Source organism: Austrofundulus limnaeus, unplaced genomic scaffold (genome assembly GCF_001266775.1).
Source record: "Austrofundulus limnaeus strain Quisiro unplaced genomic scaffold, Austrofundulus_limnaeus-1.0 Scaffold48, whole genome shotgun sequence".
NCBI lineage: Eukaryota > Metazoa > Chordata > Actinopteri > Cyprinodontiformes > Rivulidae > Austrofundulus > Austrofundulus limnaeus.
Genome location: NW_013952450.1, coordinates 561,596 through 574,567, shown reverse-complemented (window position 1 = coordinate 574,567; position 12,972 = coordinate 561,596). Strand labels below are relative to the sequence as shown.

At 39.7% G+C, this 12,972-nt stretch overlaps 2 protein-coding genes across 6 annotated transcripts in view; both read right to left on the bottom strand.

Moving 5' to 3' along the window:
* The window catches only part of LOC106517350 (granulocyte colony-stimulating factor), an 11,244-nt gene extending 10,353 nt beyond the window's left edge, over positions 1-891 (bottom strand). The window contains exon 1 of the mRNA XM_014008130.1: positions 807-891. The gene's annotated coding sequence lies outside the window, so the exon portion shown is untranslated. The remainder of the gene's footprint in view (positions 1-806) is intronic.
* Positions 835-9,337, bottom strand: lrrc3ca (leucine rich repeat containing 3Ca). Of its 5 annotated transcripts, none has more exons than XR_001310199.1 (3): positions 8,606-9,337; positions 4,778-6,045; positions 835-910 (listed from the first exon to the last, which is right to left on the bottom strand). XR_001310199.1 is itself a non-coding variant. In XM_014008126.1 (3 exons), exon 3 carries the CDS (start codon positions 5,961-5,963, stop codon positions 5,169-5,171), a length of 795 nt encoding a protein of 264 aa, XP_013863580.1. In that variant the 5' UTR covers positions 5,964-6,045; positions 6,999-7,378; positions 8,606-9,337; the 3' UTR covers positions 4,755-5,168. The 5 variants fall into 5 exon arrangements, 4 of the variants coding, with proteins under 4 accessions (XP_013863580.1, XP_013863582.1, XP_013863579.1 ...); XM_014008126.1 differs by lacking the exon at positions 835-910 and adding an exon at positions 6,999-7,378 and having other exon boundaries at positions 4,755-6,045; XM_014008128.1 differs by lacking the exon at positions 835-910 and adding an exon at positions 6,999-7,244 and having other exon boundaries at positions 4,755-6,045.
* Positions 9,338-12,972: the final 3,635 nt, after the last annotated feature.

Here is a 12,972-nt window from a genome sequence, read left to right as displayed (position 1 = left end):
CTGCTTGCTCTTTATTTGACAAGTATGCTCAAAATATAAGAAGAAAAAATTATGACTTTTCTCACACCTTTTTCACAACAGGGGGAGCTCTCTAACATAAAAAGAAAGTATAACGTTAAAACACTGTTTGCTCCTCAAACATGTCTAATTATCTGAACAGCAGATCTTTCTGACAGTAGATGCTGAATAAGAATCCCCATTCACATCCTTTGCTTCAGCCGTTTTATACCAGATTTAACCAAGCTCCATGCTCCAAACAGGAAACTGACAACTGCCTCTCTCAGGGTCCSACTGAAAGCCCTAATGAGATCTCAAAGTCTGGAAACATTTTCTCCTGCAACCTAAACTCCAAACAGGACTGAACTCCGTAGGACTTGATGCGTCACCTTATCCCCCTACTTTGTGTCCCATTACCTAGCAGTTGTAATGCTCACACCAGTGTAACGTGTCCCAGGTTGCAGATAGGGCAAGCTGAGCTGGGCCTGAAATTTAAATTAACCCGAGCGACATTCATGAGTGCTGGAGAACACAGGTGTCAGATTACCGGCACCCTCATTCCTGCCATGCAAACACACCTGTCGTACACAGAGGGGAACAAAGGAACGAACACACTCGAATCAGCTGCAAGAAATACAGGCACGCATATGTCCGCTAATAGTTTGGGGTTTGTCTCGTCTTGTGGCGAGGGCGCTTTGACAGTGGCTGGTTTCAAAGCCACCATGATAGTCTGATATCACAGGAAGGCTGGAGGASGCAGCTCTGTGTGTGTTTGTGTGAGGCAGGAAATGTCAGAGTGAGAGGCTTACCATCTATTTTTCAGTACTCTCGAGCCTCCTGCTCATCACGGGTGACTGTGCCTTGGCTTCCTTAAGATCATTATCGTCGTTTTCTGCCAAACAAACTCTGGAAACTAGAGCATAGTCGGTCAGGTTCAAAGCTTTAGCCCACACATACATCATTTATGTTTACAATTCTTTAAACATTTGACCAATTCTTAACATATCCAGCATTTTAAAAACTAAACCTTTACATTAAATCTTAAATATGTTTAAATAAACTTGTGTTTTATAATGACTATGTCAAAAGCCGGCCCTGAATGTTACTAAGCACACGTCTCCATGAGGAAAAACTAAATAACTGCTACCAAAGACAAGATGCATTTGTGAAGTAAGTGTTTGTCAGATTTACTGATACACAAATTCATTTGTTTTAGTTGACATTTTTTAAAATTTGGATCTTTTTTCACATTATTTGTACTTTGTGACATCGTCATTATGCATAATTAAAATCAGTCATCCAAGTATCTAATGTATCTGTTAATAAGTGGTTAAACAAGTCAGTAAATGTTTTAGTGCAGGGTTATTCAACTGGCAGCCCATGGGCCAGATATGACACGCAGGTGACTTCAGTCCGGCCCGCCGATTACTTCATTTTTAAAAAAAACTTTTTTTAATATTTAAATGCCATTGATATGGTTACCAATTTCTTCATTTAAAATAACGTTTAATTTTAAATCAGAAAAAATGTTAAAGTAGACTGTATTTATTTAATTGCTGGATGTCTGTCCCCTGAGCTGGTGGTTTTCAGTAACTGTGGGCCCCTGAACAACTCAGTTGAAAAGCTTTGTTTTGTTTTGTGCACCACATGTTCTATGAATCAACTTAAGTTGTTAGTTTCATTTAGTTTTGCAATAAATCAAGAGATTAATTAATTTTTATAAGGACATATTTTTAGGGGATAAAACTTCATCCTGGTAAAATAAAAAAAGAAAATAGAAGAAAAAAGTGTACATTTCTTAAAGGTTGATTTCATGAAAATTGTGMATTTGATACGTTTCCTTAAATCTAACCAACAAGCAATTAAACAAATACTTATACTAACAATAATAATAATAATAACAATAATGATGATAAATGTTACAGTAAACCAACAGAAAACTTAAACATCTCACTTGTCAAGTATAAGATGTTCCATAAAATGGGTTTCAAGCTGTATATTTTTTAATGTCCTTGTAAAAAAAAGTTAAAGTTGCCGCCAATTTATTGCTCATTATGAGTCCTCTCTCCAGCTGAAGGGCATTTGGAAAAGTTCTTTACCCAACAAATGGAGAAGGAGGGCACTGATCTCTTGTGGCGTTCTCCCTTCATTTCACCCCAAGAAGTGGGTCACACAATGTGATGGGTGCAGCCCCGAACTTTCTGCACAAGTGTCTTTTATGGGCATCATGAATAACTTAATGGTCTCGCTATGCTCTGAAGGCATTACTGTGTCAGACACAAGGAAAACCCTTGTTGACAAACTCTTTCCCAGATCTCAGACACATCTCAGACATCCAATTTCATCATTCAGCACTGCATTTGGGCTTTTTGGGTGGGAAAAAAAAATCTAATGCAGGAGTACATCTTGGAGATCAGTCTGTAATGGATTTAATTATGCCTCCACTCAAACGCATTTCCCTTTTTGTAGTCTTGGTTTATATTGATGATTTCATCAGTATAGATGCTTTAAGTGCATTTGTGCATCATGCTCTTTGCCATATGCTCTGGTGAAATGGGAGGTTCAGTGCCTGGCTGCTCTTTAAATGGACTGGCAGGTCACGACCTCTTAAATGTTATCTATAAAACTCATGGGAGGGTCTGCATAATGGATAATTCACTGAGACACTGTGGGTGCATATTAAAGACAGGAGATGGAAGGAAAAACAGCACGGTCATAAAGATTCAGTCCAGATCAGGGTGGATCCAAACTTTTTGGCTTTGTCATCTACAAATTAACAAAGATTTATGACCCCAAAGTACCGATAAGTCAATCAAATGAGGGAATAATGAAAACACAAATAACCCCAACAAGCAAAATGCAACTATTATCCAAATATGGCTTATAACAATTAGTGCTGAATGTTTTTAAAAAGTTGTTTTTACCTTTAATTTAAATTCTGCATGCAGAACCTTCTCTTGGTGTTTTAGTTCTTAGAACCACACAAATCTGAATAATACCTGTACATACAGTATTTCACGTGGCAGTGTTGATCATAGTAACTTTTCCTATCTAATTATAAGAAAAACAGTTGTCYTTCAAGAAATGAAAATCTTTTTCTACTCTTTTGTACTCTTGTGTTGAAATTTTAAACTCTTTGCCTCTCAAACCAACCTCTGTTTGACATTTTGATAATGATGTGTGTCTTGTGACCTGCYTGCATGAAGTAAGAATTAAATGTCAAGCTCACGGTAAAAAGCTTGTTACACTTTATCTAAACTAGTTCTTTCTCATAAGTGATTCTTTTTGCCATGGACAGATTTCATTGGCAGTATTAAAACATTGACATTTTTATACAGTGTAATACAATACAAACCAATAGATTTTACTGTTTCCTTGGGGGAATTTGTTAGTTTTTTGCAATTACAAGCAGAAACATTTATGAATGATTGTGTTTTATGCTGCAAATTATTTTTACAGTTAACACATGAACTAAAATTTTCATCATATATTCTCAAAATAAACTTTACCGTGTTCCATTTCCCTCAGAGGTCACACCTCAGGTCTTGGACTAACGTCAAACTTAAATTTGTTCCTCTTGCAAGTTTGGAAAGCTAGCACGACTGACGAATCGTTGTGCCCAGTGACCATCAGGGGKGATTGGATTTAACCTTTGCGGGGGCTTTAAATCTCATTGCCAATTGACATGCCGTACATTCACGTGCAAAATTAGATTGTTTTGTCTAGTTAAAACAGTTAACAACTGTATWTACTGAATTTGAAATAGAATCTCAGAAGCCTATCATACCTGCCAATTTATATGCTTATAACAATGAGAGAGCAGGCAGCAGAGGCAGCAGTGGAGTGAAGCAGTCCTAGGGGGGTCCGGCCATATAGAAAATTATTTCTCAAATCTACTCTAAACTATGCATTTACCAGTCACTTGAAGAGAATTTTACAAAATTCATAGGGATCATAAAACAACCTAAAATCAATGTTAGGATGGTAGAACACTGAAAACTAGTCTTTAAACTGGCTCTCATCCGCCAGGCAGGACTCAGCCAACAGGACCAATGGGAGCTTCAAATGACTTATTTTGGTCAATTACACATCTACTCATGCTTGGCTGACAAGGATCAACAGGAGGTTGCAAGGTCCTAAAACCTGATAGGACCTAACAAAATCTGCTCTCTACCTTCTGCTACAGATTTATGATCATATTTGAGTTATTAATGACTATTTACTATTACATACTATAACTATTTAAACTCATATTCTTCTATTGAATATGTAGGCACTTTTTAAAACACCAAAATATTTAAGGGGATTTGAGAATATTTTAAATAGGCTTAGTGACGCCACTGGTGACCATTAGCAATACAAACCATAATAACAATAATAATGGATTTATCTAAATAACAATATGTTCACTATTAGAGGTCAGACAATACAAGTGTGATTGACAGAGRTAAAAATTAAAAAAACTTATTCATGCAATAATGTTTTATCGACTCAGAGCTGATCAAGGATCTCTGGAGTTGAAAATTTGACTCTGCAGAAGCAGTTAAATTAATTTTAATGACTAAGCGCGCCAAAATTTTTGACCTCCGATTAGAATGCACCTATACAATAAAACCCAGGTGTCCTGTCAGTGAATGCAGAGGAATGTGTGTTTGCTGAAGAATGAGATTAAAAATAAGCATTGCTGTGTGCATATCTTTAACATTTTATGTGAAACAGGTCAACATTTTCAACATGAAAAACTCCAAAACAACATGAAAAATGAAAAAGGTCATTTTACTTGTATTGTATTTGTGTATTCCATAAAACAACCGTACACAGAGCTTGACATAGTGATGTCTTGTTTAGATTGCTGTCAGATGATGTCTCTTGGACTGTCTCTTTGTGGGAGAGGCACATTAAGGCGCATGCATCTCTGGACGAATCCCATTCCCATATTTGGAGTTCACAAAAAAAAAAATCATGTCACTTTATTCCCTTAGTGCACAGACAAGGCCATCAACTCTGCCAACAAAATGTTTTAAGGGTCCTCTGAAGGATGAATTATTTATCTTTACTATCTTACATCTGCCTGGGTTTCTTTTGCAGACCCATATTGTTTTTTTTTTTTTGCCCAACTTGTCCCATGATGACCCCAAGATCCCATTTTAGTTAGCCTTTGTAGCTCAGCCTTATACCACAGTGCTAATAGTAGAGGATTCCTCTGATTTGCCCTGTCGGCTTGGCAGTGACTTTAGATACTCCAAGTGTCTGCGGGCGTCCTCCTGATTAGCCCGGACATAGTAGACCAGGTAGGAGATAACCATGGTGAACCAGCCGAACATAACAACCAGCATGGCCACGTCTGTAGTCCTCTTCATCACCACACACAAGTCTATGTCTGGTTCCAAAAGGAAGGCACGTCCYACAACTCCTATTTCCTCGGGATAGGAGGTCTGGCACACGATGCCTGCCAGAGACACAGGCTCCAAGTCCACACGAGGCAGAGCCATCTGTAAGTTACAGTCACAGTGCCAYGGATTGTTTGTTAGGTTGGCGCGAGCTCGCAGGCCCTCGAAGGCATCGGGGTTGAAGTTAATTAACTTGTTTGAAGACAGATCCAGGAGCTGTAAGGAGGAGCCCAGGCCTCTGAACGCACCAGGTTCTAACAGGCTCAACTCGTTGTGCGACAGGTCCAGTTCCACCAAGTGGGTTAACGCGGCAAAGGCGTTCGCTGGGATTGTCGTGAAGAGGTTGAAGTCCAGATAGACCCGCCTGGTGTCGTTGGGGATGTCCTCGGGGATCTCCGTGAGCTGCAGGTTGCTGCAGCGCACCGTCTTGCCGCCGGTCTCGCTCTCAGAGCAGTAGCACCTTTTGGAGCAGGTGGTGGCGGCATGATGGAAGCAGAAGGTCATTAAAACCAAGCTGTGGAGCAGCAAGCACATGACCACCGAGTGGCGCAGGAGCCAGTCCGCAAAGAGGGGCATTGTGGTCTATGGGCATGCTCCAAGGAAGACCACTGGGGCTGAGGGACGAGGGACGCATCAACCTCCCCACTTAGTGTCGAACCTGCGACAGAAAACCAAAAGAAAGTTGTGATGGTGAGCTTTAATGTAAAACTGTGCAAAACATGGGAGATTAACAGCATCCATCAAAGGTGGTTCTGTCCTCTAGAAGGGGAGCAGCGGTTTGTCTAATTGCAGCGTGGAGGAAGCAGGAAAGCTGCATGCTTATTTCAGTGTCAGAAAAAGAGCTGCAATTTGTTTTACTTCAAGAAAAAAAAAACACAAAAATAAATAAAAATCACTTCAGCCCAGCACAATAAACAGGGAAAAGAAATACTTTGGTGTCACTGTGCCTCTTATAATTGACATCCCTGCAGTGCGAGGCTATTTCAGTACACAAAGGCTGACATTAATATGTGACACCGTGTGGGGAAAAAAGTGTTATGTGCACAACCTTATTATAAATCCAACCACATTTTCTATAAACACAACATTTTCCACTTCATTTATCATTAAAATATTCTATCTTATCTTTTGATATCAGATGTAAAGGTCAGTCACACAAAGCTTGTCTATCTGTCTTGTAAATTACACTTTATATTTGTCCATCAACTATTGAAAATAGCAGATCCACCCACCCGAACACACTTCGTTAATAGCTGATCAGAGCTGCCACCTATCCTGTTACTAATCCTCCTAAAGGAAAAAAATCTCCCTCGCTGAGCGTAGCATCAGCATTGGCCACCCAATCCCTTTGTTGAGATAAATGCTAACATCGTAAACAGCGGCACGGCCTGCAAACACAACACTGTGATGCCCCGTTGAGACAGAATGGAAACGGGAATTCAACCACACGTCTTGAGTTCTTCTAAACGGCGCGAGGCATGGGCAAGACCCACTCATCAAGATTACAAACACGAAATGGACCTCAAAGTATCGCGTGGCACCAGGGGGGTTGAGAACAGCGTGTGTGGGGGGAGAGGAGAGGTGTTTGTACTTAAAACAGTGAAAACTCACAGAAATGTCAGCTGGAGATCCCCACCAACAATGAACAAGGAGAAGTGAAGTCTGACACAAAGATGAAACATTTGCCACTTATTTCATCTTGCATGATGAAACCAACTGAACGCCCGAGCCAAGGTCTCGCATGGTTAATGTTTCTGCTCCTGCAAGGCCTGCAGTTTTCCCATCACTGCATGCCAGCTTGGTGTTTCACTGAGAGATAATTAGGGAGCAGAAGAAAAAGTGTGGGGGGGTGGGGAGCTGGCGATAAAGGGAAGAGAAAACATGTGGACATGAAGTGAAATTGGACACATGAGCAGAACGAACGATATCAAGGGGATTTAAGGAGAAGGGCTATAAGATTACAGTGACAACACAGAGGACGTTGCATGACACTAATGAGATATCGAGGAAAAGAGCCAATGTTAGTAAGGAGGATGGGTGGAGGGAGAATTGGAAAAAGAAAGAGAAAGTGCAAACCAAATGAGAAGCAGGGTTGGAGTGCCATAAACAGCGAACACAATAAGTCAAAATGAGGCTTTTTCAGTATTCCAAAATTCATCGACCTACTTTTTTTTTCTTTCCTGCCATAAATATTTCCCCCGGTTTTAATTTACCCAACAAATGCAGCACTACTGGAGCCACGGGTYAGAGTATGGCTTCATAAATTCAATGCTGTCGTAAACCACTGGCACCAGTTGTATGAGGAGCTATAATATGGATTAAACATCCGAAGCATTAATGCAGACGAAATTTATGATGCTCATATACTTCTGTGATGCCGGGCCTATTTGTGTGCATCATAAGTCTTTTCTGCTGTCATAAAACCAGCATGACTGGTAAAGAGGTGGGTTCTGTTTTCTTAGTTTATGATAAAAGTGATAAAAAAAGAAACAGAAGCATAATTTCAACTCCAACCACTCATTTTCTTTGTTTTTTTATTCCCTATTTTTAGGTTTTATTTCAGGTTTTATACTGTTTGTAAAAGTAACATGTTTGAAAATGTTAGAATTTTTCTTTATATCAAATGTTTATTTATACCTTTAAAAACATTGTTCTTAATTAATTATTTCAGTCAAACGCCTGAAAATGCATTTTTTAAATTGTTTTCTTGATTGTCTGTATGTTTGTTCATGTTTCAATAAAGTTCATGCAGGGGAATTTTTAACACCATTTACTCATGAATTTAAGACAATTTTGATGAGTTTTTGGCACTTTTTGTTTCTGGGAGCAGATTTGCTTCTGTTGCACCACAAGTTTGGTCTTTTGGTTTAAGTTTTGCAATAATGCACAAAAAATTTCATCTATTTATAATGACATGGGGGCCAAATATATAAAAAGATGCACTAATAATAGAAGCAATATTATCCCAGGTATAATTTGGACTTTCTGCCTTAAATAAAACTTTGCATAAATCACAACACCGCCTTGTAAAACACTAAATTCAAGCCAGTTCTGAAATTTACTCAATCAAAAGACAAAATTGATATATTTTCCGTGCTGTTTTAGTGATYGAGTTATAAAATTCCAACAGTGAAACTGAAAACAGCATGTACTAAAACGCACAGAAACGCCCATAAATTCCCACATTCTGCGCACTGAGCCGAATTACGCACACTCACGTCTTTAACGCGACTTCTCCTCTCCCCTCCATCTTCACCGCGTTGTGTTTTTTTTTTTAAAGAAAGTGCTCCAAAAAGAACTCCGTCCTGCAGACTGATGCGCTTCCCCTCCTCCTCYTCCTCCTCCAGTATAGCTCAGCCTGGTCCGCTTTCAAACAGATCCTTCCTCCCCATCCGCCGCCGCTCAGGAACCGCGACGCGCCTCTGGAAAGGATCCCGCACTTCAGGGCAGCCTTTGTAGTTTCCACGCAACCAGAGGGGGGGAGAATGAAAGAAGAAGAGGAAGCAGCTTTGTCAGACTGTCGAGCACTGCCAGGTCACAGTGTCATAGATTCTGATGGAGAGGAAAAAAAGGAAAAAATTATATATATGAGCAATAATAAGGTACAGACGGGGCACAGAGGGCCAAAGGTGCGCAGACAAAAATGCTGAAAGGCGCTGAGTGCAGAGAACAAGCTCCCACAAACAGCCTCTGTTTAATTGTCCGACTCAATGCTCTCATTCACACGCGCCTGTTGATTGCTGTGAGAGCACGGAGCTGGATGTGCATCATGTATCAGGTGCCTGTAAATGAGCACTCCTCCCACACGCGCTCACACAAACAGAGGATTCATCTCATGCTCACACATGGAGCAGTCAGCCTGGCAGCCTATAATCATGTTGGATCTGAGAGCTTGTTGTTTCAAACATGCAGCCCCGGGGGCTGCCAGAGCTGAGAATCTTTGGCTTGGCTCTCTTTTCCCTGCCTGTTGCCAACCGATAAGGAAGTCCAATCAAATCCACAATGACATAAAAAAAAAAAACAGGAACAGCAGCTCAGCCAAGCAGCTGGAAGCCAGGTAATAATGCAATTAAAATCAATAAAGAGGATACTCCACCCAKTCTCCCCCTCCACCTCTTTCTCTCCTTTTCTGTTGTTTTCTTTCCTTTCTCACAAAAAAGGCAAATAAAAATATAAAGCACRAATGAAACTTGCACCATATTTAAAAAAATATTCAGTTTTTCTAACTGAGACTACAATGAAATTTACATTCGCACTTCAGGAGAACACGTATGGAACTACCCCCCCGGTACTGTCTTTGCAGCAGATTGTGTGAGATAGTGAGATATTTCACTTCTGTTCTCACCTGGATCCGTCCCGTTGCCAGAAGGTCGTGCAGCAAAGCCCATGAAAAGTACCAGCTTCTTCCCAGAAGCAGGAAAACTCCTGAACTGTGTCTCCGTGAGCACTCAGAAATCAGAATTTCTTGGTTTCAAGTTGAAAAAAATCAATTGGATCTGAGAGCCAGAGATTCCTGACCGTCTCCAAACCTCAAAATCCATGGCCGACAAAAAAATCTGTGATGGCTTCAGTCGTAAACCTTTTACTTCAACATTGGTCACTTTGGATCTCCGTAATCCAGCCACACAYACTTACCAATAACTACATTTACAAAAGCACAAAAAGTGGGGAAATTTGTGTTTGGTAGATTATTTCTTTATTGTAACAATGCTTCGAGGCAATAAATCTTATARCATTGGAAAATCTGTTAATTTGWAAGGAACATAGGTCCACACAATTTGTGGGATGAGCAGAAGAGTTGAGTGAGTTGCAAACATGAAAAAACATTGTCGAATCTTCCCTGCAGGTCAAACAGCTTACAAACTCTTGTACTAATTAACGGAGCRGCTGTGGTGGAGTGGTTAGGGAAGTCGTCCTGCAGAASGGGGTTCAATTCCCCCCATTCCAGCTGTCTCAGTCGTTGTGTCCTTGGGCAAGGCACTTCACCCTTGCCTGCTGATGGTGGTCAGAGGGTGGCGCTGGTTCATGGCAGCCCCTGCTTTTTGTCAATGTGCCCCCAGGCCAGCGGTGGCTGGAGCTTACCACCATCAGTGTGTGAATGTGTGTGTGCATGGGTGAATGGGTGAAGYGTAAAGATGATGGTAAAATCAGATCTGAGCTCCAACTAAGTCTCCCTCTAGTTTAAACTTTGTGTCACTAATTCTTTATTTGATTAATTTTATAAAGATATTATGTTTCACAACAGTAGTGCCAAATCACGGTGCTCATGGCCCACGATCCTGCACGTTTTTTTCCCCTGCTTTTCATGTTTTCAAGTTTTGCATTCAAGCAGGTGTGCTAAAGCAGAGAAACAGTTCAAATTTAAATGTTTCTATCAACAAAAACATTGTAACTAAGTTTTGTTCAGTCAAACAAGAGACCAAAGACAAAAAACAATAATAACTCCTGGGGCAAGGAGAAGCATYTAATACAGGGTTATCCAACTGGTGGGCCRCAGGCCAYATCTGGCCTGTGGRTKACTTTTGTCTGGTCTGCCAATGAGGCCCCAAGGCCCCAAAAGAAACGAAAAAATATGTATAAAATATATTGCCAAAAGTATTTGCTCATCCATGCAAATGACTGCACCAGTGCAYAAAGYAAGGTCYACAAAGACRTGGATGGCAGAGACTGGTGTGGATGAACTTGACTKACCTGCACAGAGTCCTGACCCCAACCYGATAGAACACCTTTGGGATRAATTAGYGTGGAAACTGAGAGCCAGACCTTCTGTCCAACATCAGTATGTGACCTCACAAWTGTGCTTCTGGAAGAATGGTCAAAAATCCCCCTAAACACTCCTAAACCTTGTGGACAGCCTTCAGAAGAGTTGAAGCTGTTCTAGCTGCAAAGGATGGACCAACATCATACTGAACCCTACAGATTAGGAATGGGATGTTACTGAAGCTCATATGTGAGTCAAGACAGGTGAGCAAATACTTTAGGTAACATAGTGTATAATAGGAAATGATGAGTAAGTGATTAGCATGCTTCTGCAGAACTTGCAGACCTCCTGTGGAGCATGGAAACAACTAAAATGTGACCCGCAGGACTGGACACCACATTTCTACAATATCTCGGGGAATGCTATTAAATYTGATATTGATCTGAGATTGTCTGAATAAATCCATGAACCCTTAAAAACAGTGGATAGAGGTTTTATTGAGGATGAGTTAACAGCTGATCTATGACCAAAACTGATTGTTGCTTTCTGACTTCCTATTTTAAAATTTCATAGCAGTTTGTTTACACAAATAAAATGTGATGAACTTTTACATCATTCATTTTTCATTACACAGTTATGTACAACTAATTCTGTGGTTTTTGCAAGTACATAATGGCAGCTGCTAGCTGTAGCATTTTTAATGTGCTGTGCATTTTTACCACGATTAGTTCAAATTTATTTATTTTTCTCCAAATTGCAATAATTTACATAAAGAGCTACAACACTCAAGATATTTATTACTCATCTAATTCCACTAAACCCCTTTAAAATATCAAAATCATCCCTTTAATTTTTACACTCCTAAGTTGATCCAAGATAAATGTGATTTTGTTCAAAAATTTGAAACAAGAAAAAATTGTTTTTGTTTTGTCAGCTTCTATTATTGATTTTTTTCAGTGGCAGAGATAATTGTAATTTCAGAATAAAATTACAGAATGACAATAATTTATCAGATTGTTTTTCTTTTTTGCTTTGGATATGGCTCAGCAGACTTAACTGAGCGTTATCAGCTTGTTTTTGTCTGAAAATAAATTAAAAAAAATTGTGATCCTTTGCAGTGTAAAGCAGAAAACATGAAAAACATGTTCTGACTCCACTGTGAAGACACTGTGACTGCAGCATGATTTGAAGTGGAAATTGGAAGAAAATACAGATACGGAGGCTGGATTTTCTTCTTTTTTATCTAATCTGAGCTGGAGTGTGATATACCTTCTTCCTGGACTCTTAACAGATCATGAGATTGTTCTAAACCTCAAGGGGGGGCCTGAATAACAGTGACAAGGTTATCTTTTCTTAGAGTTCTTGTGGTTTCAGACATCCAAATATACCATCAAGCTCACAAGAGAAGAATTATTTTATCACATGTCCCCTTTAATAGACAAAGCAGTCAAAGAGCGAAACTATTCCAACATTTTTATATTTCATTTTGTAAAATTGTCTCTGTCAAAAAGCATTTTAAACATTGCTTTCTTATTTCCTATCACCCTATTGCAATTATGCGTGTGTCTGTGAATGCATATGTGTTCATTTGATAGCTGTGTTAGCAAAATATCTCATGAACCACTGAGCAGATAATGATAACACTGTCAGACAATATGCATTAAATGTACATCGACAACAGAACTGACGTTGGATTCAACTCCATAAAATTACGACGGCTCTGTAAAATTTACAGACGCTGAGATCAAGTTTGGTGTGGTAGTAGCTGAGACTTATTCTCAACACTCTGAGTGCTAGTAGTTTGCGTAATATTTGTTGTTTAAAACTTGGTKGTCAATGCCGTCTGTTAGCAAAATAGCTCATGAAKCTCATGAATTTGAATCA